General features: G+C 41.3%; 2 protein-coding genes across 2 annotated transcripts; both read left to right on the forward strand.

Moving 5' to 3' along the window:
- Positions 1-6795: 6795 nt before the first annotated feature.
- On the forward strand, positions 6796-9561 carry LOC310798913 (acid sphingomyelinase-like phosphodiesterase 3b; the record flags this gene model as incomplete). The annotated part of the gene is made up of 6 exons (XM_083661471.1): positions 6796-6940; positions 7679-7822; positions 8147-8316; positions 8444-8624; positions 8851-8984; positions 9199-9561. 6 exons carry the CDS (start codon positions 6796-6798, stop codon positions 9559-9561), a joined length of 1137 nt encoding a protein of 378 aa, XP_083517597.1.
- A 2146-nt stretch (positions 9562-11707) lies between these two features.
- rpa2 (replication protein A2) lies at positions 11708-25201 on the forward strand. Its single transcript, XM_083661317.1, has 9 exons — positions 11708-11846; positions 12068-12153; positions 14207-14308; positions 14400-14513; positions 17230-17304; positions 18416-18532; positions 20188-20325; positions 23411-23505; positions 24710-25201. Exons 1-9 carry the CDS (start codon positions 11834-11836, stop codon positions 24795-24797), a joined length of 828 nt encoding a protein of 275 aa, XP_083517443.1. The 5' UTR covers positions 11708-11833; the 3' UTR covers positions 24798-25201.
- The last annotated feature ends 497 nt before the right edge of the window (positions 25202-25698 follow it).

The following is a 25698-nucleotide window of genomic DNA, read 5'->3' on the forward strand; positions in this document are numbered from 1 at the left end:
CAAACTACTTCCTACATGGTGCTAGTCTATCAAAATATCTTCGCTGTCATTGATTGTGTTGCATAGTGGTTTTCTGTACTGTTGACAAATTGTGATATTGTAAGTCGCTTTGGACAAAACAAAAGCGTCTGCTAGATGACATAATGTAAATGCAATGTAATAAAAAAAAATATATATATATATATATTTTTTTGTTGCAGAATCTTCATAGTTAACGAAAATAGTTTATGCTTTAAATCTAAAATGGTTCATGGATTACATTCTAATAACAAACCAATCAAATTAAAAGTCAAGCACGTTACCGTGGAAACAATTAAGCTTAGCCCAAAATCACAAGTCAGAATGAGGGGGTCCCCGGTATATTTTTTATCTTGTGAGGGGTCCTTGGCTGAAAAACATTTGAGAACCTCTGCTCTATATCTATATCAGTGTTGGGCAAGTTACTTTCAAAATGTAATATACTACATATTACTAGTTACTTTAATTTGAAAGTAATAAGTTACTTTACAATATTACTGTCTGTAGAGTAACTCGTTACTTATTACACTACTTTTACCAAAACAGCAGCAGAATGACATCGCTGCCAGGTATTCTGACTGAGTGCCATCCCGATCAAATAATTTCAACCGCCTTGAAGTCAGGGTAAACAATCAAACATTCTAAATGTTATTCTTTTCCTTTGTTATTGTCATCCATTGTGGTTATTTGCATAAAAACATACTTCGATTAGGAAATGATTGTATCTTTTTTAAATATCTGCTTTGATTTATTTTTCACTCAATTTGTAACTTGAGTTACTTGACAAAGTAACTGGTTTAATATTACTGAAATCCTATAAGTAATAAGTTATATTACCGAGTTACTGCTAAAAGTAATATATTACCCCCAACACTGTCTATAACTTAATTGGGTTGACATAATGAAGCCTGATTTAATTGCGCTTACCACTGCTGCTGCTGGCTGGAACACTGGACGATGTTGCAGCTTCAGCAGCGGGCGCCATCGGAGCATCTAAAAGTATGACGACATAAAAAGCACAATTGTCAACTCAAACGTGTTCGGTACATGATAGACATCGACGCCTGCTTAGGCGGCAAACATGCTCAGATAGCCACAAAGACTATGATGTTGTACAGGTCAAGCTACACTAGGTATACAAGGTGCCCTTTATGAAAGAACCACCGATACAACCAATAAAACAAAAATATAGAATTGTGTTTAAACTTTATAATTTAAAACTCTGTATTTACCCATCTTTTTCGGCAAAGGCAAAGAGACACCTCTGGCCAAGAGGTGCTTCTTTGGCTGGATGGATGCTTGTGCAGTCTTGGGGTTATTGTCTGTATGCAAGGACAGGAGAAGACAGTGGATTCAGATAATGCACGTCACAAATCAAAACCGCCCCACTCATCTAAATATATCCTTATTATTAAATGCTGGCTCAATCCCCCAGTGCCAACAGCACAGATACTTCAAAAGGGCTCAGTTGTTCATTTCACTCCAGACCAGCAAGGTGGAAAAACTTTATTAACATGGAACATGGATACAATACGACTTTTATTGTTTGTCATTATGTGTCAAACAAACCCAGAAATGTAAAGCCTGACCAGCACTAAGCGTGTACCTCTTTGGCCACGACTGGCTGGGATGCCACTAGGTCTCAACAAGCCAGGGCCACAGGGCTGCTTGGATCCTGTCATCAGAACAGAGGGGAAAAACAGGGTGAACACACACCCCGAGTGTGTCATTAGGCCTACAGTATGAAACATTCACCTGAATGATGAAACATCCAATTGTAAACTAGCAAGCACCTTCTGAAATGTCAAGTCAAGTCAAGTTTATTTATATAGCCCTAATTCACAAGCATGTCTCAGAGGGCTTCACAGAAAGTATGTCTAGCTAATTCTAGCTGACACAACAGTAACAAGAATATACAGAAGATAACATTTGAACAATTGATAATATAGAAAATATAGGAATGAGGGGAGAGCAGAGGAGAGCGCAGGAGAAGGGAGAATAGCAGGGGGAATGTGAGAGAGTGATGGGGTGGGGAGGGTATAGGAGGTGGGGAAGGAGCAAGAGGAGAGAGCAGGAGAGGGGACATTCATGCAGGTACACAGTTGACATTCATGCAGGTACACAGTTGCACACGCTGCCTAACTGTCACCGGACGCCCATAGCAGGAAGCAGGTATTCCTGTAGTCTTTGATACACACAATTGGGAGGGTGGGGGTGTGGGGGGGGGGGGGGGGGGGGAGATGGGAGACATTTTAAAATATAGCTTATTGTTATGCCTAATCCTGGTTTATCCCCATCACCTCAATCCAGCTGATAAATATTCTGAGAGCTTTACCACACCAGCAGCTATGATACAGACAGCAATGAGAAGTTAATATAATGGTGTTGCACTGCCTTTTGCACAGTCTTATCCAGTGGTTTTCAAACTTTGTGCCCGAGGCACACCAAAGGGCAAGACAAAATCTCAAGGCACAAATATGCAAAATAGCCTCTGTAACACGTCCAGTCTAAATGTTTTTTTATTTTATTTACCAATGCAAAATAAAAGTTGACAAACTACTACTACTCATGAAATAGTTAACAAAATAATTCAGGAATTAATTTGAAACTACCAACCAGGAGGATTCAGCATAGAAGCATTAAACATCAAAATGATAGTGTTTAACTAGCCAATAACCCAAACAGCATAAGGAGGATTTACCATTAAACAATACAAATCAAATCATTACTTACTTTCTGGCATAGATTCACACGGCTTGGTGCTCTCAACATAACACTGAGCAGAGGGTTTAAATACAGAGGCAGAGTGACTGAGGCTATAAATTAGTCCAGAGTACTGTCAGGTGTGTATGGGTGATTGCTGGCAGGTGTGTGCATTGGTGAATCAGGGGAAAGAGCAAATGTGAGGTGTGGAGGATTATGGGAAACTGAGTCAAGGATGTAACCCCCCCCCCCCCAGTTCTCACAAATAGGATAACGGTCTGGTCAATTAGGAGAAAAATTCTCCAGTAAAAACGAACAAAATCCAGGATCCTTGCGTTCTCTGTTCTCTCTCACACCCCCACACAGATTCATTACTTCAAGAGTGTCATCCAAATATCTGATAAGAGACACCCCACCACACACACAGTTCTCTAAGTTGTTATTCTATTTTTTGTATTATTAGGGGTCCAAGCACGAAGTGCGTGGATCCCTATTGTATCTGTTCCGATTTTTTTTTTTTTTTTTCTTCTTCTCCGGTAAAACTGTATGTACAGCAGAAACTGTAATGCTCAGCGTAGCCAGACTGGGCACATAGATTGTAAATGTGCCTCACTACTCAGAAACAAAAAATTACCCATATCGGCCAGATGGTGGCGCTATAACAGACCATTTCGCGTTATGGTACATATCTTCTGAACCGTGAGGCGTAGAATCAAAATTCCACTTCGGCTGTATTCCCTGGATCAATACGCATCTATCCATATAGGCCACGCCCATTTGCGTGTGCCTAGATTTTCCGCCATTTTGAATTTGATCAAAAACCTACTTTTGCTATCTCCTCCCAGGCCATTTGCCTGAATGAGCCTAAACTTTTTCTGTGGCATCTCTGGACTTACCTGACTCAAAGTTATTAAAGGATTTTGAATACGTGAAACCGTCTTGAAATGATAAATGTTTAAACTTTTGTGTATTTACTTTTGTTCTTTTCCTGCCCTAAAAGTGTGTGGATCTCAGAAACCATACACCCCCCATCACCCAAACTTTCCACACAGGTTCACGACATCACCCACTACTCAGAGTAAAAAAAATTACACCAATCCACCAGATGGTGGCGCTATAACAGCCAATTTCACGTTTGTCGGTCCATAACTTCTGAACTGCGAGCTGTAGAATCAAAATTCCACATCTACTGGTTTCCCTGGAGCATCATGTATCTAACCCACTAGGCCACGCCCATTTCTGCGTGGTAGATTTTCCGCCATTTTGAATTTGATCAAAAACCTACTTTTGCGAGCTCCTCCTAGACCGTTTGGCCAAATCACACAAAACTTTTTCTGGGCCATCTATGGACTACCCCGACCTAAGGTTAGTAAAGGATTTTGGATACGTGAAACCGTTTTGAAATGCTAAATCTCGAACTTTTAATGAAACACACGCCAACACTAAATTGCCCACAACTCATTAACCGGTCAATTACAACTACTGCTGCTACTACTGCTACCACTCCCACTACTACCAACACTACTACTACTACTATTACTACTTCTGCTACTATTACTACTACTACTACTACTACTACTACTACTACTGGAAGTTGGAATGTAGCATTTTGGGTGGGGTTAATGTGTTTTGGGGTTCTGCATCTGCTGTAGCATAATACATAGTTGGTTTAGATGTCACACAGTAATGCCCGATCCACAAAGACTTGACACCCACGTTTGAATAAAAACAAGTTTATGCCATAATAAGGTTATATCCGTGCCTTGTGATTGCTGTGGAAGGATGGTGTAGGGGTAAAGTAGCAGACACCAAAGCTGGAGGTCCTGGGTTCAAACCACGGCCAGGTAACTGTTTTATTTTTTGAAAATGTAGAATAAAGGTTAATCTGAATATAATTATGTATAACGCTGCTGAATACACACTGTGTACATAGCAGAATAACTGAATATGCCTATTTATGGTAACGTCATATTTCGACGTCCTCTTGACATTCCTGTGTAGATGTCTAAATGATCCCCAAATCGGCTGTGATTTGGCCTAGTCCTGGACGTCACTGAAAGATGATATCAGAACATCATCATGATGTAATTGTGTTTGCTGGGAGCCTTCTTTCAGATATATGAAAGGAAAAACATTCCAATACATTATTGTGTCTTCAGATGTGAAAGGTCCAAAAAGAGAATTAAATCTGAATTATCCTTGTCACTCATGTGTCCAGCTCAGTGGCCTTGTGGTCTGAATGTCCGCCCTGAGACTGGGAGGTCGTGAGTTCGATCCCCGGCCGAGTCATAGCAAAGACTATAAAAATGAGACCTATTTGCCTCCCTGCTTGGCACTCAGCATCAAAGGGTTGGAATTGGGGGGTTAGATCACCATATGATTCCCGAGCGCGGCGCACGCTGCCGCTCACCGCTCCCCCAGGGGATGGGTCAAATGCGGAGAACAAATTTCACACATTGTGTGACAATCAGTGGGACTTTACCTTTACCTTAGTTCCATTGTAACAGCACAACCCACACCAATTAGTTCAAACACCTCCATTCAGGGCAGACTTTTAATGGAAAGTGGTGCATTATGTGTGTAATACAAAAATGTCCTTAATGGTAAATGGACTGCATAACAAGCTGCCATGCTATAGTCACCAAAAGCAATTTCAGGGATAAAACCCATCAACCTTCTCTAGTGGACGCCACTACGCCCTATGGTTTGATGTGTGTGTGGGAAAGACACAATGACAACTGAAAATTCTGATTTCAGAACACAAAAGCTCCATCATGAGACAAGAACTAACCTCTCCTGTTGCAAAACACGTTCTTGAACGCAGCCATCTCAAGCTAACATTTCCAAGATATTGAAAAAGTTCATGAAACACCGCAAAATAAGGAGGCAACATGTGGGATTTTAATTACTGTTACTGACTTACCTGTCTGAAGTTGAAAGTTGTTCATCCCACGTGGGGTTTGAACTTTGAGCCGCAATGGTCTTTAGTTAGCATAAGTCATGAGTTTTACCAAGTGAGCTATCCAGACTGTTGTGTTTAACTTTGTAGACCATCTTATATGTATCTGCAGAGCCAGAGAAGTACTTGTCGTATTTACAGTATGTTCTACCCAAATACCACTTTCTGTCCAGATACTTAAAGGGAAATTGTACACAAAAACTGCTTTCTATCCAAGTACTACTTCAAGTCACAAGTACTTATGTGACCACAACACCCTGACTGACCCCATCACCCTTTACTGACCACTACATCCTTACTGACCTTGCTTGGACCCCGTCATCGCCGCTTGCGGCTATATTTAGTATTATTATTATTGTGCAAGAGTATAGTTTGCTCGGTGAACCAAAGCACTGTGCATATTTCTAAATGCTTATTTCTGTCATAGTAGAAAAAAACACATAAAAAATGAACTCTGAGTATTTGCAGACATAAAGGTAAATGAAAAAGCAGATTTTTTTTATTTATTTTTTTACATACACACAATGCATTGAAATGACCTGCCAACCAAAATGCTCTTTTCAGTGATCTCTCAAGTATTCCCAATTTCCAGCTGAAAGCTAAATTCACCCTAAAGGAATATGATAGCTTTTTTTTTACAGTAAATACAGTGAGAACACATGAACAGAGAGCACAGACAAACACATACATTTCCACCTGTCTGTCAAACAGCTGAGAACATTTCATTTTCCTGTGAGGCTTACGTTTAACTTCAACTTTTGAAGTAAACTGCTGTGTGAAGGATGGATTTCATTTCATTTGCAATTTTTGTTCTTTTTAACCAATGGATTATTAAGGCTTTTTTTTAAAGGCTCATTTTAGGAACCACTTTAACTGGATCATCACAAACCAGAAAGTAATACATTAATAAAGAAAGGCTGTTCATAATTCTTAAACATATAATCTGTTATATATAAATACAATTGGTAAAAACAAAACAAAATTGTAACCAAAATTTGTATTTAAGTGCCATCTTTTCTCAAATGCTTGCTTTGGCTTCACAGAATGGGTTCATCCATGGTATAAATTCTTCCCTTTACTTAAAAGAAGTTAAGACAGGTTAAAGGCAATTCAAGATGTCATCAGGGACCAATCAGGAAGGAGTCATCAGAAGGCGGGGCGTAGGAAAAGCCAAGAAAGGCGTCGTCTGCCTCCATGACACCGGCGTTGACGATGGAATGATCTGCAGACCAGCAGACAGAGTTGGGCACCATCTCATCTGTGAACTCAGGATGGAAGTTTGAGATATCATAGGGAGAGTTCTGTAAAGACATGGGGAGGGGGAAGCACACATATAAGCTGATTGACGATATTACAGCAGGCTGCAATCTGACATACAGATCAGTATCCAGCTTTGTTACAGCACGAAATTGCAAAGTGAATTTAAGTCACCTGTCAATCACAGCAAAAGTAAACGACCTTGGTCCAAAAAAAAAGATAAACGCTGCAATATTGCTCACCGAAACTTCGCCGTTGATATATGCACAGTTGCATTGACTGGAGACAGTTCTGCCTTTATTAGACAGATGTGTGTATTCTTTTTGTATGATTTGTGTTATTTTATCACTCTCTTATGCTGTGTTGCATTCTTCTCTCTCTCTCTCTCTCTCTCTCTCTCTCTCTCTCTCTCTCTCTCTCTCTCTCTCTCTCTCTGCGTGTGTTTTAAATGTCCTCTCCCCTTTGAACCTTAGTTTGTAGTTTAATGGCTGTCTGTTATGTCCCTTATTGTTGAACTTTGTATGTTTGAATTCTCATTGGATCCCCTCCCCTTTCCCCCAAGAGGCTAACTTCATGCCAGGCCTTAAAACAATAATGTGTTCTTAAGTGACCTGCCTGGTCAAATAAAATAAAGGTTAAAAAATGTGATGGAGACATCATCGGAGATTCAAATATACCATAATGTCCTACTTTACTTTAGTTTTTTAATGTTGATCAACTCTTTCTGTCTTCACCTTTCAGGCACTAAAGTGTACTGCGCCCTGGGTAACCATGACTACCACCCCAAGAGCCAGCTTCCTGCAGAACCCAACAGCATCTACAACCAGACAGCAGAAATGTGGCAGGCCTGGTTGGAACCAGAGTCCCAAGGAACCTTTAAAAAAGGTAGTGACAGCTTCCTTTGATACCCTGAGATTCCTCTGATACTTGTTAGGACAGCAGGTTAGCCCAGTGTTTGAAGAGACCGTCCTTCAACCACGGGGGCCCAGGTTCAAACTTCAGTATCGGCAGGTGTCCGCCCTGCTGAAGTGCCCTTGAGCAAGACCTTAAAGTCCTTTCTAGGTGCCGCAAAAGTTGCTTTTCTACAAGGATCAACAAATTATTATGGGACAAATTGCACATGAAACACAAATCCTTTAAAGTAAATGTCACTTAAAAGCATGTGTCAAATTCTGTTAAGCGTTTTCTTCAATGTTCCTCTTCTTCTAGGTGGATATTACACTGAAAAGCTACTGAATCGAACAGGGTTCAGGATGCTGGTGCTCAACACTAACCTCTACTATGACCAGAACAAGCTGACCCTGAACATGGAGGACCCTGCAGACCAGTTTAGCTGGGCGGACCAGGTTCTTACAGAGGCTGCCAACAACAAAGAGAAGGTAATCTCAACTTTCTCTGCCTTACACAAAGATTACATGAAGTACCACACAAGGTACTATGAACTACTACTAGCTACTAAGTACTATGTGTAATACTTTGCTAACTCAGCACTGACTTGTCTGCCAGGTGTACATCATCGGTCACGTTCCTCCAGGTTTCTATGAGAAGAAGAGAAGCAAGCTGTGGTTCACAAAAGAGTTCAACAAGCGATACGTGGAGCTAATTCAGAAGCATCACTCAGTCATCCTCGGACAGTTCTTTGGCCATGGACATACTGACAGCTTTCGCATGGTCTACATCTCCGAGGGTACAATCAGATAATTGTACAGCTGCTACTACTACCACTACTACTACTTCTACTACTACTACTAGTAGTTTCCTTCACTGTTTTACATGTCATTTCAATTTCTTAATTGAGATGCACATTGTGACTTTCGCCTCAGTGTCCCATGTTTCATGACCTGGTGCCAGACTGAAAGCGACAATAATGAGTGAAGACTTTTCTTTTTCAGCACGATGTGAAGTCCCTTCAGACCATCCTATCAGCACCATGTTCCTCAGCCCCGGAGTCACACCGTGGATACCCAACCTGCCCGGCGTCGAGGATGGAGGCAACAACCCTGGGATCCGTGTCTTTGAATACGACACCCAAACACTCCTGGTCAAAGTAAGACAAGGCCATTGGCACACTTTTTTTATATATTTTTATTCCTTGTCATTTAGACTGAGGATCTACTGATCTACTGAGGCCCGATCTACAGTTGGTTTTTATGTTTTTATCTGAGAAAATGTTCTAAATGTGATACCTGCATCTAACAATTTCCATCTACTTCCATCATCACATTTTCCAATTTTAACGCTTCTCGTTTCGACCCACCCAGGACGTGGTGACCTACTACCTGAACCTGACTCGAGCCAATAAGGCCGGGGCGCGCTGGGAGAAGGAGTACCGCCTGACCGAGAGCTTCAGAGTACCAGACGCCTCCCCAGCCTCCATGCACCAGGTTGTGCTCCGCATGGCAAACGACCGCTGCTACCTGCAGACGTACTACAAGTTCAACTCTGTCAGCTACGACCTGACAGAGTGCGACAGCGACTGCCGTATCGATCATCTGTGTGCTGCAAGAGAGGTAGACTTCAACAGGTATGAATGCTGTGTGGAAAAAGAAGGGGCAGCCTCCCTTTATGGTGGCTTGCTGCCCGTCCTCTCTGGGGCACTGAGTCTGGGCTTGGCCAGCTGGTAATCAGCATCTGTAATCACAGGACTCTAAACCATCTCATTGAAAGTTTGAACTGTCAGTGAGTCATTGGCTAGCATAGCTACAATACAAAAAAAATAAATATATATATATATATATATATAGAGCGAAGTGGCTGTGTAAATGTTTTTTTTTTCCTGAATGGTTTCAAAATTACAATATTATAGTGGCTGTGTAAATATTTTTTTTCCCTGAATGGTTTCAAAATTACAATGTTATTCATTATTTGGTGTCTGCTGGATTATCAGAGGACATACAGTATATTTATTGAGCCAATATGTGTCCTCTTGTAAAACCTAAAACTGAGTCAAAACACTCACTGGACACACCCTGGCCTATCTATCCAAACTTCTGTGCATACCGGTATCCACATCTACTTACAACCTCAGACCCACGTCTGTAATCACTCTCGCTGTCCCAAAAACTAAGAAATCCTTTGGTAGCAAAGCCTTCCACTCTGCTGCTGCATCAGCTTTGAATGGATTTAATAAATCGCTTCAGCTCGACCGGTTTATTGACTTGACTGTCTTTGGCAGACTATTGACGTCTTAAAAAAACAACACACATATCTGCAATTGCCAACTATCCTGACACCACTGCCGTCTCCTAACCTTGCATTATGTCCTGTCTTTAACCCATTGATACCTGATGCAGCATTTGTGTGTGTATCCCTTTAAGACAGCGGACCGCATCACACGGTTCGCGGTCTTAAAGGGATACACACACAAATGAGGGATATACACGCAAATGCTGCATCAGGTATCAATGGGTTAAGTCCTCTTACTCCGATTTTCTATGCATGTGCCTGTCTTTACTCGTGCTTTTTTAACCCTGTTTAGATTTGTTGATCTGTATTGTTGTTATTTTGTGTGTGGCTTTCTTGGCAGATCATTGTTGTAAAAGAGAATGTGTTCTACCTGGTCAAATAAAGGAAATGAATAAATGGCTTCAATATTCTTTGATGTGCCTTCTTTACCTCCGTTTCTTTGATATTGCCTAAATACTTGATTTTCAGTCACGTATGGTAAAGAAAAGGTATATAGGCTCCTAGGTGGCTCGGTTGGCTAAGGTGCATAACATGTAACCCCGATGTGAACCCAGCCTTTGTCACATGTCATCCTACTCTCTCTCTTCCACGCATTCCTGTCTCCCTCTACTATGCTATATATATATATATATATGAGCAAGTGGGCAATGTTTGTGTGTCTGTTTACATTTTTGTCCCACTGATGATGTCATAGGCATTGTTACAATCCCTGAGGATGTCATAGGCATCGTGACATCATCAGTGATGTCATAAGAGCAATTGTGATGTCATCAGTGATGCAAAGTTGTGTAATCACAATGTCTATGACATCATCAGTGATGTGACATCATCAGTGATGTCATCAGTGACATCATTATTGACCAGTGTGCTGCGCATGCCAGGCGAGACCACCCAGTAGCCGACCTGTGTGCAGCAAGCCTGCGCAGTGGGCGAGCCTACGGGTTCGGCCCCTAGTAGAGGCAAATATGCCAAAATTAGTCTTAAAAACGGAGTATCCTCTTGTTTAAAGTGTGTTGACTTTAATTAATGATTACACTTTTTTTTTTACAGGAAAGATCAATGCACCTTGAATACCACTGTTACCACAACAATAAACTTGTCTATTAACAATCTGAATTGCACCTGCTGATCCTGCTTTCACTGCTAAGTCTTAGAGGCTATGCAAACTACACATTCAAAGTGTAATAATACTTATCCAGTGCAAATAGGGCTTTAGAATATTAACCTCTAAAACAGTGCTTCTCAAAGTGTGGTTCAGTGACCCCCAGGCCAGGGGTCATTGACGGGGTTCCAGGGGGTCCCCAGCAAAAAGGCTAATATTTTTTTAGTAAGTAACACAATGATATAATGTATGACTATTTTGGTCATGGGTTTCATTCACTTTCTGTAACAAAACACATGACCTCTGAGGTCTCTGTCTGAACCCACTGTCTGAACTTTGGTGTTCGAAATATCACCTTTTCCGACAGCACCTGAAGGCAACACAATCTTTCACGTCGACGACACTGTTTTTTATTGGATGGCAGATTTCGCGGGACGTCTGTCTGTACCGCGCAGGCGCTGTAACCTCTTCAGCAGCGCGCGCGGAACTGTACTCTAGAGGAGTTTGAGACCACAACTACTTACTAGTCTCTTTAACGTTACGGCCTTGAGCCTTCATAACATTTCACAGTTATTTTATTGTTCGCTATATAAGACGCCAAGAACAACATGTGGAATCAAGGTGAGTTTGATTTCTACGCGTTATTGTTGCGTGTCGATGGGTGGTCAGGGTGAGTACTGAAGTTGACTAACAACGTTAGCGTTAGCTTGCATAGCATGGCATCTTTGTTATTGTCCTGTCTTTAGTGTTAACGTTAGCTACGTTAGCGAAGCTGCATGCCGTTTTCTAATGGGCAGTATAGCGAAAGGAGCGTTTTGACTGTCATTGTTGTTGCCCCCCAGATTCAAGCGTGGGTGGAGGAGGATACAACCAGTCTCCAGGAGGTTTTGCATCACCTGCTTTATCCCAGGGAGGAGACAAGAAAGGGGTCAGTACTGTAGTCTTTCCTTCAGCTTCATCATCATTGGCTGGAAATAAAATATATAACGTTATTTAGCGGTATAACGTTATATAAGTTCAATTCAATTGAACTTATATAACTTACATTAAAGGAACACTCTGCCCATTTTCAACCAGCTTTGTATCATTAGAACATCAGTAGTATATCAGAAAACTGTAAACGGTTTTGAAGTCTGTCATATAATTTGACAGTTATTGAGTGTTAAAGTGTGGACCAGTGACATCACTGGTCCACACTAACTCAAATGAATAACTCATTAACTCAAATCAACTCTCAATAACTGTCAAACATTCTGTCATTCATCTAGTTTGACAGTTATTGAGAGTTGATTTGAGTTAATGAGTTATTCATTTGAGTTAGTGTGGACCAGTGATGTCACTGGTCCACACTTTAACACTCAATGACTGTCAAATTAAATGACAGACTTCAAAACAGTTTACAGTTTACTGATATACTACTGATGTTCTAATGATACAAATTAGGGATGGGCGCGAGTACTCGGGTACTCGAGCACTCGTTCATAACGTCAGTAGTCGAGTAACGTTTCTGCTGTTCGGGTACTCGCCCCACTCCGCACCCCTTTAAAAATGGTCTAGAAGATCTACGTACGCATCGTCATGTGGATCTGGCAGCATGAACTGCACGGGCGTCAAGTCAGCCAGAATGTACAAGTACATCGTCCGCTTTGTTGCTTTCAAAATAAAACGCTTATTGTAACGTAACCTTATTTATTTTGAGTAATGTGTTACAGCCACAGTTTCACGCCATATAACATCACAACAAGTATTTTGATACAAGGTTTGCTGCTTCATTCGTTGAAATACCTTTTCTCCTCCAACGCGCATCAATAAGCTATTTACTTTTGTTTAAGTAACATTATTTTGAAAGTTTTAACCGGAAGTTTTCCAGCTCATCCCGAAAATGGTGGCTGAAGATATTCTCCCGAAGGAGACGCAGACTTCTTCATAGCGCACGGCACGCCCGATAAAACTCATTCAAAACTTTGCAGTAACGCTAGTTTACTGACTACACTGTCGTTTCCCATAACGGTAGTCACAAGAAATGTAGAGAAAGAATCACTTTTTGGGAGACAATCGCTTCATGGTGATCACTATTCAGCTGCAGCTGTAACGTTAATCACACTGGTCAGTTTTCACTTTTTGGCAGAACACCGGACCTTGTAATCCGTGGATTTACGTCAGTGTAACAGTGATCATAAAGTAAAATGGATGATACTGGACAATAACCTGACATTGCTGGACAATGGACATGTAGGCTATTGGAAATGCATTCGCTTGTTTCACAACTTGTCTGCTCCAAAGCGCTAATGCCATCCATCCAACCATCGGAGATACTGTCTGAGGTAGGCTTTAGATGTTCGCTTAGCGTCACCTAATATCACAGTCAGTCCCTCTCCTGACAAAAAATGCTCCAGGTAGCGCTTTTTCCATGCAAAAATGCAAACGTTATGTGTGAACAGCCCCATACACAGCAGATTACCCCTGCTCAGTCATTACCATAGTAATCACACAGACCCCCCCCCCCCCCCGCGCGCGAGTGCTCGAGCACTCGTTCATAATAGAAGGAGAGTACTCGAGTATTTAAATTGCTTAAAATGCCCATCCCTAATACAAATGGGCAGAGTGTTCCTTTAAGCTTCATCATCATTGGCTGGAAATACAATATATAATGTTATTTAGCGGTATAACGTTATATAAGTTCAATTCAATTGAACTTATATAACTTACATTAACATGCTTAAAATATAAATGCATGATAAACATATATTGAATTCAATTCAATTGAAGTTACTGAACAATAACAACGCCAATAATACCACAGTTCAGCCATTTTGAGTGTTGCTTTCAGATATTTTAGCCAGCCCAGATCCTCTTGTCAAGTTCTCATTAAATCCTAATACATCTCTCAGTTGTGCACACACTGTTGTGTAACGTTAGTGATTGTAGCACTGGTTGACAAATGGCGCAAACAGTACCTAACCTGTGGGTATGCTTTGCAGAGAACGCGTGCCTCCTACATAATCCCATGCACAGTGTCTCAGCTGATGTCTGCCGCCCAGGCTGACGAGTCCTTCAGAGTAGGAGAGGTGGAGGTGAACCAGGTAGGTAACCCTAACCCTCACTCAAAGACCTATGAACCTTGTATCATCCTCAGTTTTACTCTTGACTAACAGTTTATTTTCTGTGTCTTAGGTTACCATTGTGGGTGTCATCAGGAACATGGACAGATCCATGACAAACATCCAGTACAAGGTGGATGACATGACAGGTGCTCCTATGGACGTAAAGCAGTGGGTGGACACAGAGGTGAGTCTTGGACACTGCGATTTAGGAGGAAATGGAATGTAAGCTTATTCTGCAGTTGGGCTTGTCAGCGGCGCATCAACCCAATGCTTAAAATAATATAAATGCATGATAAACAAAACCGATACAACAATGTTTGTGGCTTTATGCTTAGTAGGGATGCAACGATTATACATTTTGATGTATGATTCTAGTCTGAGAAAAAAACCACGGTTTCACGATTATTATTATGGACGTATACAAATCACATGAGCATTCTTTAAATAGAGGTTTTATTCTATTTTCCGCACAATTTTTAACAGTCGCTGCCTTTCGGAAGACAAATAATACAGTAACCAAAATAATAAATACAAATAAACAAAGTCTGATTATCTCTCTTTGGAATGAAATATCAGCTACGTCTTTCATTTAAACATTCATGGCGGGATTTCCCTTTGGAACAAAACATAGTCAAAAGCTGCAGGATCTGTCTGCATGGCTCCTTTGATGAGCTACTGTATTACAGTATACATTTTTTGTCCAGTTTGTGTATTTTGATGCCTCTGCCGGCGATAGCCAGGCCGGAGGCTTTATGGATTCGGGTTGTCCGTCCGTACGATTTTCGTTAACGCGATATCTGAGGAACACCTTGACGGAATTTCATCAGATTTGCCTCAAACGTCGACTTGGAAAGTTAATCGATGCCTAATGACGTTAGCCAGAGCAGTGCAAATTAATAACATTAGCTTGATTGAGCTCAGCACATCAAGCTTCAATCATTGCTACTTGACAACAATAATGTCAGGCATAATCTGACTTAACTGATTTAACAAGCAATTTACCATTTGCAACCTCTATTCTTCGTTTTTTCTGGTTATTTGTAAAAAACGGACGAATCCATTCTGCTTCTTCTGCGTCAGAAAGTGTCACATTGTCTTCATTGCGTGAAGAAGAAAATAACCTGCATGCCGTAGTTCGCCCTCGGCTTTTCACGAATAATAAAACATTTTGTGAATTTGCCGGCAGCCAGGCCAGGGGTACAGATCTCGCCATAACAAACACCAGTATGTTTCTTGATAGCTTTCAACATGGTCGTATTGGCTTTATACAGTAGCACCTGGACTATTCAAGTCACACCTAATGTTACAAACTTTACTTGATCAGAGGGAAATCAATCATGTCTCTTACACCAGTGATTCACTCTTCAGTTGTAAAACGGGAGGGCTATGTGATTTTCCCCACTCCTGACACACATTTTTAACCAACCTACGTTCAGCTGACCATGAGCTGGTCTCCAAATGCGCATTGTGCATCGCTGCCACAATGGCACCGCCACGTTGTTTGTCTGGGCAGGCAAGCGCAGCTTGAGAAAGGCACCAACGTGACCGCGGGGCCGTGTAGCCTACCTTTCCCGCGGAGCGCTCCACAAGTAGTAGGCTACGGTTCGCGGAGCTCCTCGTCAGTGCCATGTGTAATCTTTTTTATTTTCTTTTGGTGTGTGACGTGCTTGGCGTGGTCTCCGCATCAACGGAGTTTACTCGAACTTTTTAAAACTCGTGCAATAATAACTGCATAAACTATTTAAAAATGTGAGTAAACTATCCTAAGGTAAACGCCGCAGAGCATTGAAAAAGGTACCTAAACGGCGTTTACGTGCGTTTAGCCACCACTACAGCCCTGCTCACGAACGCCATTTCCAAGCGTGTGAACGCGATATCTCAGGAACGCCTTGGCGGAATTTCTTCGGATTTGCCTCAAACATCCACTTGGACTCGAGGATGAACTGATTACATTTTGGGGGTCAAAGGTCAAGGTCAGTGTGACCTCTCGAACGCCATTCTCAAGCTCGGTAACGTCCTATCTCAGTAACACCTTGATAGAATTTGTTCACATTTGGCTCAAATCTTAAAGTCTGGACAGACATGGATGTCGACTCCTCACTTGTTGGCGGAGGCATATATCCGCGGTGCGGTCGTTCTAGTTTTCTAATTATTCCTTGTTTAAAAGGTTTAAATGTTTTTGTTTGGTTCACTACACGCTTCAGGCACCTTAGCAAAACGGATTTTTAGGGCTGTGCCGATTCACTTATCTCCCGATTCGATACTATCACGATACTTTGGTGCCGATTCGATATATATTGCGATTCTTAAGTATTGCGATTCTACGATTATTGCGATTCGATATTACGATTTATTGCGATTTTGTTTATTTTTTTCTTTTCTTTTTTCAGTTTGTTTGCTTTTTTACACTAGATTAGAACATGGGAAAAGTTTAATCATACACTAGAGACTGTATATTATATATCATGAGTAGGGCTGGGCGATATAGTTAAAAACAGGGGCGGACTGGGATCATAATTCAGGCCGGGCATTAGATACCAAGCAGGCCAGGCCGATATGGGCCGACGCGCGTGAAATTTGTCCGTTTGAAGCCCAATTTGGGCCAAGTCCAATTTTACAATGAGATGCACCCACTTTAACCCTGAAGTGTAATTATTACTTCAGACTAACTAATAAAGTAATAAAACCACTAGTAAACCAGTAGGCAGTGCCTGGCCTGCTGTTCAGTGAGTGGCCTGACTGCGGGCACCCAAAAAAAAAAAAAAATGTTTTTGTTTTGTTGCGATTATCGATTCTGGAATAAAAGATCGATTCAAAAAATCGTGACATTAAAAATCGCGATACTTAGGTGAATCGATTTTTCCTCCCACCCCTACTGATTTTACGTTGCTCTGTTTTAGGATCCCGGTGTGGACAGCAATGTCCTGCCACCAGGCACTTATGTCAAAGTCTCTGGCAACCTGCGCTCCTTTCAGGTGAGTTTAGTGTTTTATTTATAGCCCTAATTCACAAGCATGTCTCAGAGGGCTTTACAGAGACTTTGTCTAGCTAAATCTAGCTGAGCACAACAACAATAATAACAACAAGATTGAACAATCTTATGTTGGAGAGAGACGGGGGCGAAGGAGAGCAGGGGGAGGAGAGAGAGCAGGGCTGTCCAAAAACCTTTGCTGGGTGCTGCGGTCCTTGCATTTGCACCAAACAAACACTAGGTGCCACTAGACTGCTTACATTAGAAATGGATCTAAGAGGAATACTGCTTGATGTGAAATTGACCTTGAATGTAGAAGTGAACTGCTTTCAGATTAGCAATCACACGCATTCAAGATACACATGGGTGCTTTATAGATGTTTTATTCATACAGTACATGACTCATATAGTTTGGCTTTACATATTTCTGAATATTATTTTCTCAGTGTGTTTGTGCTATTGTTTTGGTGTAGGCTAGTGACGTCAGGTGAAACGGCTCTTTTTGGGGGGATAATTACCGGTATGATTAAGTGATTACCGTAGATCCTTGTTGTGGAAATATAGTAGTGAAGTTTAGTTTGCAGTCTTCTGGGTAACTGTTCCTGTTCAGTCCAGTTCAGTCCAGTTCAGTTCCTGTTCTTCTGGGTAACTAGCGTTCCGGTTCAGTTAAATGCATAACCTCTGCACACAACATAGGTTGCCAAGGAGAATGTGTACAGCTTTTAAAGGAACACTCTGCCCATTTTCAACCAGCTTTGTATCATTAGAACATCAGTAGTATATCAGAAAGCTGTAAACGGTTTTGAAGTCATTCATCTAGTTTGACAGTTATTGAGAGTTGATTTGAGTTAATGAGAATTTGAGTTAGTGTGGACCAGTGATGTCACTGGTCCACACTTTAACACTCAATAACTGTCAAATTAAATGACAGAGACTTCAAAACCGTTTACAGTTTTCTGATATACTACTGATGTTCTAATGACACAAAGCTGGTTGAAAATGGGCGGAGTGTTCCTTTAAGAGGTTTCCCCGAGCAAGCCTCAGTTCCTCTTGCCTGTATATCTGTTGTCAGATGCACTGAGGTCGGGGTGTGTGTTTGTCTCTTCCTGTCTCAGAGTCACAGGTCCCTGGTGGCGTTCAGTGTGAGGCCCATGGAGGACATGAACGAAATCACCTCGCACATGCTGGAGGTGGTGCAGGCACACATGATACACAGCAAACCACAGAGCATGGTGAGAACTATTCAGCTTCCGCACTGTTTTGGGAATGTTGACACGAGCGCGGGTAGCTTTCATTGATGGTAAGCACGAAGCAATCAGTCATTTAGGACAGGGGTTCCCAACCTTTTTTTTTGCACCGCGGATCGGTTTCATTATGTTTATGTTTTATTTATTTATAAGGACGGCACACACTAATCAACATTGATGTAAATGTTTCAGTTTCAGTTTGTTTATTTGTAAAGTTTATTTGTAAAGACAACAACAACAACAACAGAACACAAATTCACAAAACGGCTCACAAGCTATGCAGAGTAGCAGTAAACAGTTAAACATCATTACTATAAAAAGCCATGCACAGCAACAAGAGACAATAATAACCATAAACATTTAGATACATGCGTGCATGCCAGAGATGGGGACTTGGACTTGAGTCGGACTTAAGTTGCACTCACAGTGACTTGACACTTGACTTGAGACTCGTCCTCAAAGACTTGAGACTTGACTTGGACTTGAGGTTTGGGACTTGTGAACAATCTTTATTTTTATTTTATTTTATTTTTTTGGTGCATTAACATTAATGAAATGTGTTCTAAAGTAATCTAATCAATGCTGATACTGTATGCTAATAGCCTAGATAAATGTGTGAGGATATAAGACACTAGGCTACCTGCTTTGACTTCCTTCGTTTCAGCTCTGCAGTGTTCTAAGCAGACCGGATGGCATGCAGCAAATGATAGAACACTCTTCCATAAGAGACTTGAGACTTGAATTGGACTTGTGACCAAATACTTGCGACTTCACTTGGACTTGAGCTCAAAGACTTGAGACTTGACTTGGACTTGCCCCTCAAAGACTTGAGACTTGACTTGGACTCGAGCTCAAAGACTTGAGACTTGACTTGGACTCGAGCTCAAAGACTTGAGACTTGACTTGGACTCGAGCTCAAAGACTTGAGACTTGACTTGGACTTGTGACCAAAGACTTGAGACTTGACTTGGACTCGAGCTCAAAGATTTGAGACTTGACTTGTCCTTGCCCCTCAAAGACTTGAGACTTGACTTGGACTCGAGCTCAAAGACTTGAGACTTGACTTGGACTTGCCCCTCAAAGACTTGAGACTTGACTTGGACTTGCCCCTCAAAGACTTGAGACTTGACTTGGACTTGCCCCTCAAAGACTTGAGACTTGACTTGGACTTGCCCCTCAAAGACTTGAGACTTGACTTGGACTTGCCCCTCAAAGACTTGAGACTTGACTTGGACTTGCCCCTCAAAGACTTGAGACTTGACTTGGACTTGCCCCTCAAAGACTTGAGACTTGACTTGGACTTGCCCCTCAAAGACTTGAGACTTGACTTGGAAAGACTTGAGACTTGACTTGGAAAGACTTGAGACTTGACTTGGACTCGAGCTCAAAGACTTGAGACTTGACTTGGACTTGCAAAAATTGACTTGTGAACATCTCTGATGCATGCAGATATGCAGAGCAGCAATAAACCGAATAAAATACAAGACACACTCAAATCTGTTTCTCTCTCCATTTGTTAACCCCCCCCCATAAATGAGTGTAGTCAAATTTGCTCATGTAAATTTGAAAATAATTGACCCGTTGTGTCTCTGAGCAGGCAACATGTCATCATCACCACTTAGCTTTGGTTTCTCTTTCAGGTGGGTGGTGGAGTAGACGGTCACGGAGGGATGGACAACAGCATCATGCCCGTGTCACGGCCGGGCCCGGGCAACATGAACACGGGAGGAGGAGGCCAGGACATGGGTGCCAGCGGGTTGAGCCCAAGTCAGAACCAGGTGAGCATACCTTGTGTGTCTTTAGAAAGTGTAATAGAGTGGCAGGGTGGCCTTGGGGTTTGACGGACCACTCTTTGTCCGGCCCCCAGAAGAACCAGAACCAGTGTGAAGTTGTGAACTAGTGTTGCAATGAGCACTGAACTAGTGCTGCAACGATCTAATTATGTCATCTAAATCAGAGGTTCTCAAATGTTTTTCAGCCAAGGACCCCTTACAAGATAGAAAATATACCGGGGACCCCCTCATTCTGATTTGTGATTTTGGGCTAAGCTTAATTGTTTCCACTGTAATGTGCTTGACTTTTAAATTGATAGGTTTGTTAGATTAGAATGTAATCCATGAACCATTTTAGATTTAAAGCATACAATATTTTCGTTGGCAAAAAAAAGTTTTTATTTTTATTTCTCTGAAAACTTTTCGCGGACCCCCTGGCAAAGTGCCACGGACCCCCGTTTGAGAACCACTGATCTAAATGACTAATTTGCACCGCAGAATTGTTCCAATCAAACAGTTCACAATTTCAGCTCGGTCGGCGGTTCGATTCGGTCGGTCGGTCGACAAAAATGTCCCCACTTTGGCGGCAACAGTTTTCACCCTAGGGAGGCTGAAATTGGAAAGTGGTCACAGCTAATTGCGAATTCACACTTGTTAGAATCTGTGTCCAAACCAAGATAAGATACTGGCCTATTGATCACAGGCTGTATTTAGTGCCATGATCCCAGTGTATCGACGAACACAATCATTATGATCGATTGATCTAATGGCCAAATAACAGGTTTCAGTGGCAGAATGGGATGACCAAAGCAGCTGCCTAAAAAGAACGCTGGTGTTGTTATTAGTAAAATATAACATTTAAAACAATCTATCTGAGAACAGCAATTGACCCCAGCAATGTTCAAAACTCAGTGGCATATTGTTGATCAATATGCAATATGCATCCCACTGGACTGGAACCTGCTCACAAATTGCAAGTCAGCATTGGTTAGATATGAATGCTGTTAGGCTACTAACAATGCTGTTAGGATGCCTGCTGCTGAGGTCCGGGAGATGCCTTTGCAGCCTGAAAGCAAAGACCGATAGGCTCAAAAATAGTTTCTTCCCCCAGGCTGTCCGCATGATAAACGCAAGACAGTAGTATCTGTAGGACGTTGCCATGCTTTTTATTTTAGAAATTTCTAACAATTATTTTATTGGTTCCATTATGGTATTTTTATGCAGGCCGTGTTAGGCTACTGCTTTTTAAATTATTTGGTATTTTTACTCAGTGCAGGATGCTGTACAATACCGTACAGCACTTAAATGGTTAGCACTTTATGATCAGCACTTTATGACTCTTATGTCCTGTGTCTTTTATTGTTATTATTGCTGTTTTCTTTCTTCTCTGACACAGTGTAGAGGCAGAGACCTAATCCTATTACATTTCACTGCATGTTTTACTTTGTATGACATTGTATGTGACAAGTAAAGTACCCTTGAACCCTTGAACCCTTGAATGTCACACCAGGCCGATGTGCCTGCTAATTTTCACATTGGCTAAATGTGAAAATTGTCACTTCTCCATTGTCAAATAGGGCTGGGTATTGGCAAGGACCTCACGATACGATACGTATCACGATACATGGGTCGCGATACAATTGTATCACGATACATCGCAATACAATACATATTGCGATATATTGCAATACTCTAGACAATTTACTCAAAATTAAATAATAGAGCTAAAGATACTTCAATCATGAGAGACCGGTCGGTTAGGTTTAACAAGGGACTTTATTTAGCGAGTTTTACTAGCGAGTATTTTACTTGCATGGCAAGTACTTTGGCGTATGACTCCATTGCAAGATGGCGCTCCTCTTTAGGCGAGAGGGCGGCATCTATTTGGGCGTACCACCCAGGTAGTGTAATATGTACATCACTTTATACTGATAAGTTAGTGGACAAATTTAGTCAAAACTACTGAGTGTTGAGTGTTACTGAACGCATCGATATGGGAAATATCGATACAGTATCGATTAGGGGTGGGCATCACCAGATGCAGAGGCATGGCATGGCATGGCCTGCATTTTTTTTTATATTTTTTTATATTGATACTTGGCGTCCAAGTATCGATACAGTATCGGGAAATAAAATATCGCGATATATTGCCGTATCGATTATATTGCCCGGCCCTATTGTCAAACTAGTAGTGATGGAGTTTCCTGGAGGCGCATACCATCATACCATGTATCTGTGGTATTCTGTGTTCCAATCCGGCCCAGAACCTTGGTTGCATGCGGTGCCTGCCTGCGATAAGGCTGAAATAACCTACACATTATTTAAAGGGTAGTGGTTTGAGAAAACAAAAAACCACTTACCGGAGTGAGGGGAAATGTGTTTCTATATTCATAATATTTGACAGTATGTGTTAGGGGTGCTCCGATCCGGCTAAGCCACGATCCGATCCGATTCCGATTCCTGGGGTCACGATCCGATTCCAGAATCGATTCTCGATTCCAACGATTCTCGATTCCAGAATCGAGAATCGATTCTCAATTATGTAGTTTTATATTATATATATATATATATATATATATATATATATATAACACACAAAGGTAAATATAAGACAAAAAATGACAAATGTATTAATGCTGAACTTCAAATTCAACTTCTGAAGTATTACAGTCAGGGCCTAAATTCATTTTGCAAACTAGGGGTTGAATTCCCCCCTTATGTTCTTCAGATAAGATGGATTTATAGGCTGGGGGGGATCTGTAGACTTTTGGGGGGAATACATTAACCAGAGTTCTTAAGTGCAAGAGGTGGTGGCACCGTGGCAGTACAGTACACAAATTACATGAACATTTGGACACTTATTCAGCCGGTATCTTGCATGTTGCCTTCAGGTGCACTGTAAAAAAAAGTTTTTTTTTTTTTTTTTTTTTTTTTTTTTTTTTTACAATTTTAAGAATCGATTATTGGGAGTTTGGAATCGATCCAGGAATCGTGGCATTAAGAATCGCGATCCTTTCAGAATCGATTTTTTTTGGAGCACCCCTAGTATGTGTGCATGTTGTTAATGTGATATGTTGCTCTTTTCCCAAAGGTGCTGAGTTTGATAAGAGGCTGTCGAGATGCACAAGGCATCAGCATTCAGGAGCTGAAGCAGAGACTGAGCGCCATCAGTCTGTCTGTCATCAAGTAAGAGAAACCCTCCTTCTCACCTACGCCTTAGCGTGCGGCTCACAAGTACCGGTAGTCACATCTGCTGCTCTCACATCATCTGTCTCACCACAAATGTCAGGAGGGGAGAGCACTCGTGCTATTGTGCTTTTTCATACAACAATTTTCTGCCTCAAACCACATTTTGAGCTGAAGTTTTGAAAAGGCAGGTTCACACATTTTAAATCCAGAACGATCAGCTATCTATTAGGGGTGCACCGATCGATCGGCAAGCAATCTGTATCGGCCGATTTTGACCTCATATGCGATCGGCTCATTGCCGATATTTCGGCAGATTTTTTATATTAATATTTTTTTATAAAAAAAAAGCCCTATCGCTAATCAGGCTTTCCAACGATATGAAAATACAATGCCAATTGGTGTTATTAAAGGGGAGAAATAATCGACCGAAATAACGTTTCCAAACTTTTTTTGAGGAGTTTATATATTGGTGATCGATGATCGGTTGGGCAGATATTTCCCATAGGCGATCGGTGATCGGTGCACCCCTACTATCTATGTACTGTATGTCCAGAAATGTCCAAAACAACTTGTTCTCTGCCTATAAAGAAACCAGTTGCAGCGTTCCATCCACCTTGCGACCACTCCCCACACATTTTCATCTTGTCATACTGGCTGCAGAAAGCAGAATCGTGTGAATGTGTCCTAAGTGGAACTGTACAATTAATCGAAACTATCAAAAATATGAACTAATGCAATTTCCAATTACTGCTTAAGAGAGAGTTTTGTCCAAACTGGATTTCTAAACGAGGTGTTTTAGAGCTCCAGGTAATCATTGGTCCATGAAATCAATTGACAATATTGTAGAAAACCTTCCATCATACTCAAACTTAGTAAATCGTGCATATTGACATTTATTTGAACAAAAGATTTTTTCTTTATACTTTCTAAAGTTCTAAAAAGAATGTGGGCTAAACTTGTGATAATATGAATCACAATCATATCATCACAATTACATTTTATTTGTCTTATCTTTCAGCTGTAGCCCTAAAGCTGTCGATGAGCAAAACATCCACATTGGACCCATAATGGAGCCTTTTATTATAGCTGATTGGAAATGTTTGTTTTGTTCCCTATTTGTTTGCCAGCAGTACTTGGAGTTTGTTTAGAAAGGTTCCACAGAAATATTGTGTATGACTTTTCCCCTCTGTCATCTCAACAGACAGGCAGTGGAGTTCCTCAGCAACGAAGGTCACATCTTTTCCACTATCGACGAGGACCACTACAGATCAACAGACAATGAAGACTAGACCCCTCCAACCTCTCCGTTTGAACTCCAACTGACAACATCCAGCAACTTTCTTTCAAAGCTAGCACTTTTATCACAGGCTGTTGGACTTCCTTGGTGCCATAGGAGCGATTGAACTGGTATGAGTCCTTCTCGGTAAAGGTTGTGTGGTTAATGTTAGTTGAACAACTGATATAGTTTTGGCACCTATTCCTCACACATCCTGTTTTACTGCGGTTGCTTCTGCTATTTTGCAAGAGGCCCACTAGTTTTTCTCTGAAAGACCATGTTGGCAGTCAACCCTTTAATGACACATTCTCCTCTCTAAAGCATTTTGTCATTTTAAAAAGTTGGGAACAAAATTACTGAATATATTTGTTGTTTTCTTGTTTGTGTAACATTTTGCCATCATTAAAAGACTTTACAGAATAACTAGGCCTTTCGTGTCTGTTTTACACAACGATACCGAGGAATAAAAAATGTAAAAAGGGACGAACCGTTTACAAACTCATCAAGAGTTTATTCATAATTTCAATCTCTAGATTTTATTTTCTCAATCAAAGAGAGCATTATGTAAGAACACACTTATACAACATCCTCTTTAAGAATGTGGCTCCACAATAGAAATTGAAAGTGAAACTAAATGATGTATCACCACGTCACTTCGAAAAAATGAGGAAGCCCAAATTCCTCATTTTTGAAGTGACGCACAATCTGGGAATCCATCCGTTTACGAAAAAGATCTTTGAGAGATTGGTGACACGTGCGTTTTTTGGTGTCTAGCAACTTTTTTGTGTGCAGATATTGCATGATGAATGGAGAAGTTCCTCAAAGTGATGCTGTGACGAGCAGTGTGAAACGGCAGTGTCGTCTGTGGTTAGTGCTGCCGCCTCGCCTCAGCAACAGGCACTTTGTGCGTGGAG

The sequence above is a fragment of the Poromitra crassiceps genome (genome assembly GCF_964638095.1).
Source record: "Poromitra crassiceps genome assembly, chromosome: 26".
Lineage (NCBI taxonomy): Eukaryota > Metazoa > Chordata > Actinopteri > Beryciformes > Melamphaidae > Poromitra > Poromitra crassiceps.